Here is a 1,798-nt window from a genome sequence, read left to right on the forward strand (position 1 = left end):
GCGGGAGAGCGGGAGAGCGGGAGGCTCACCCGGCCTGCAGGCAGCCGCCACCCTCTGCAGGAGCCCGTGTGAGGTGTGGCCCGGCTGGGCGGGCGGTAGCGGAGCCAGGATGTAGAGCTCGGCTGCGGGGAGTGGGTCCCGGAGGATGTCACCTGTGGGACAGGAAGGGGGTTCAGGGGCGGGACAGAGGGCCCCGCAGGGCCGGGACGGAGGCCGGAGAGCTTTTACCGGGCCCCACACGCCTTACCAGGCACAAAGCTGACGTGTGCCCTCTCTGCTCCGTGGGGCCGAAACAAGGAGGCGTGTTCGATGACGTCGGGGAGGTCAAACACGGTCACCTGGAGCCCTGGGTACTCCCGGGCCAGCTCGTGCGCGAGGGCGCCTGTGCCGCCTGTGGGACAGCCAGCATACATGCTGCAGGGACACAGGCGTGATGGCCGGCTCTGCTGCAGCCACTCTGGGCCAACAATAGCTGTACGTGGAAGGTGGGGAAATGTAGGGTGGGGGCGTGGGAGTCCTAGTTCCCTGACCCCACGTTGACCCCTGGGAAGGTTTCTGCTGCTCTGTGGGCGCCCAGCTACCGGAAGTGTGGGGTCAACGCACCTCCCAGGTGACAGGCAGAAGTGAATCGAGAGAGGTCCATGGCCCTGGCCACCTCGTGTGCGGTCAGCTGGGCCAGCCCATGCACGGCCCGGAGGAGCTGCAGCTGGGGCTGCCGGGGCTGGGACAGAGCAGTTATGAGGCGGGGAATGAGCAGCGGGCAGCCTGCAGTCTCGGCCCAGAGCTGAGACCTGGGCACCGCCCTCTCACTCTGTCGGGAGCTCTTGCTCCGGCTCTGTGTCTGTGTCTTTTCTCTTCCTTTTTCTCAGTACAGTGGAACGAACCCGGGACCTGTGCACGGGGCTCTGCCCCCAGCCCTTTCTTTACTTTTAGATTTTGAGTCTTAGGGGCTCAGGTTGGGCTCCAGCTTGAGATTCTCCTGCCTCAGCCTCCCAGAGTGCTAGGGTGGCAGGTGTGAGTCACCAACATCTGACTTCTCTCTTCCTCCACCTTTTTTTCTGCTTCTACCTCCCTCCTCCCTACTGTCTGCCTCTACCTCTTTCTCTGTGTCTATTTCCTTCTGTCTGCATCGTCTTCCCATTTTCTTTTTTGGTAGCAGGACTCGAACTCAGGGCCTCCCTCTTCCCAGGTAGCTGTGCTGACTGCTGAACTCCGTCTCCAGCTCCTTCCCTCGTTTTGTGTCCCTCTCTCCCTGTCTGTTTTCTGTCTCCGTCTCTCTCTCTCCCTCTATTTCTTTCCTTCTCTCTTTGCATCTCTGTTACTGTGTGTTTCTGTCTCCGGTCTCCCTGTGTATCTGTCTCCGCTTCTCTGTCCTCCTTTGCGAGATGTGTTCTTTTTCGAGACCGTGTCTCGCTATGGAGCCTAGGCTGGCTTTGAACATCCAGCAGTCCTCCCGCCTCAGCCTCCCGGTGCTGGAATGACAGGTGTCCGTTCACACGGAGACGCGGTGTGACGCCGTCTCCCCCGCCGTCCTTGGAGCTGTGACACGGTTTGCGCCTACAGGGTCCTCAGTGTCGACCTCCTCCCCGCGGCCCCGTGGCAGGTGGGGGTCAAGGCAGACGTGAGGTAATGGGGGGTGGCCGCGCCCCCTCCTTCCTGGCGCCCCCGGGACTCCATTTCCCTCTCCCTTCACCCAGACGTGAGTGAGGTGTGGACGCGTCCAGAGCCTACCTGGGCCCGGCCGGGGGCCTCCGCCTGCGTCCCCTCGGCCTGAGCGCCGCTGTGCAGGACGTAGCCG

At 62.7% G+C, this 1,798-nt stretch overlaps 1 protein-coding gene across 1 annotated transcript in view; it reads right to left on the minus strand.

The window, feature by feature from the left end:
* Positions 1 to 1,798, minus strand: part of Asmtl (acetylserotonin O-methyltransferase like) — a gene marked incomplete at its 3' end in the record, with an annotated part of 11,630 nt that overhangs the window by 2,433 nt on the left and 7,399 nt on the right. Inside the window, exons 7-9 of the mRNA XM_019204818.1 lie at positions 604 to 858; positions 248 to 391; positions 30 to 152 (exon numbers count right to left, since the gene is read on the minus strand). Of these exons, the coding sequence (XP_019060363.1) occupies positions 30 to 152; positions 248 to 391; positions 604 to 858 (522 nt within the window). The remainder of the gene's footprint in view (positions 1 to 29; positions 153 to 247; positions 392 to 603; positions 859 to 1,798) is intronic.

Source organism: Fukomys damarensis, unplaced genomic scaffold (genome assembly GCF_012274545.1).
Source record: "Fukomys damarensis isolate Sample0158 unplaced genomic scaffold, DMR_v1.0_HiC HiC_scaffold_39, whole genome shotgun sequence".
Taxonomy (NCBI): domain Eukaryota; kingdom Metazoa; phylum Chordata; class Mammalia; order Rodentia; family Bathyergidae; genus Fukomys; species Fukomys damarensis.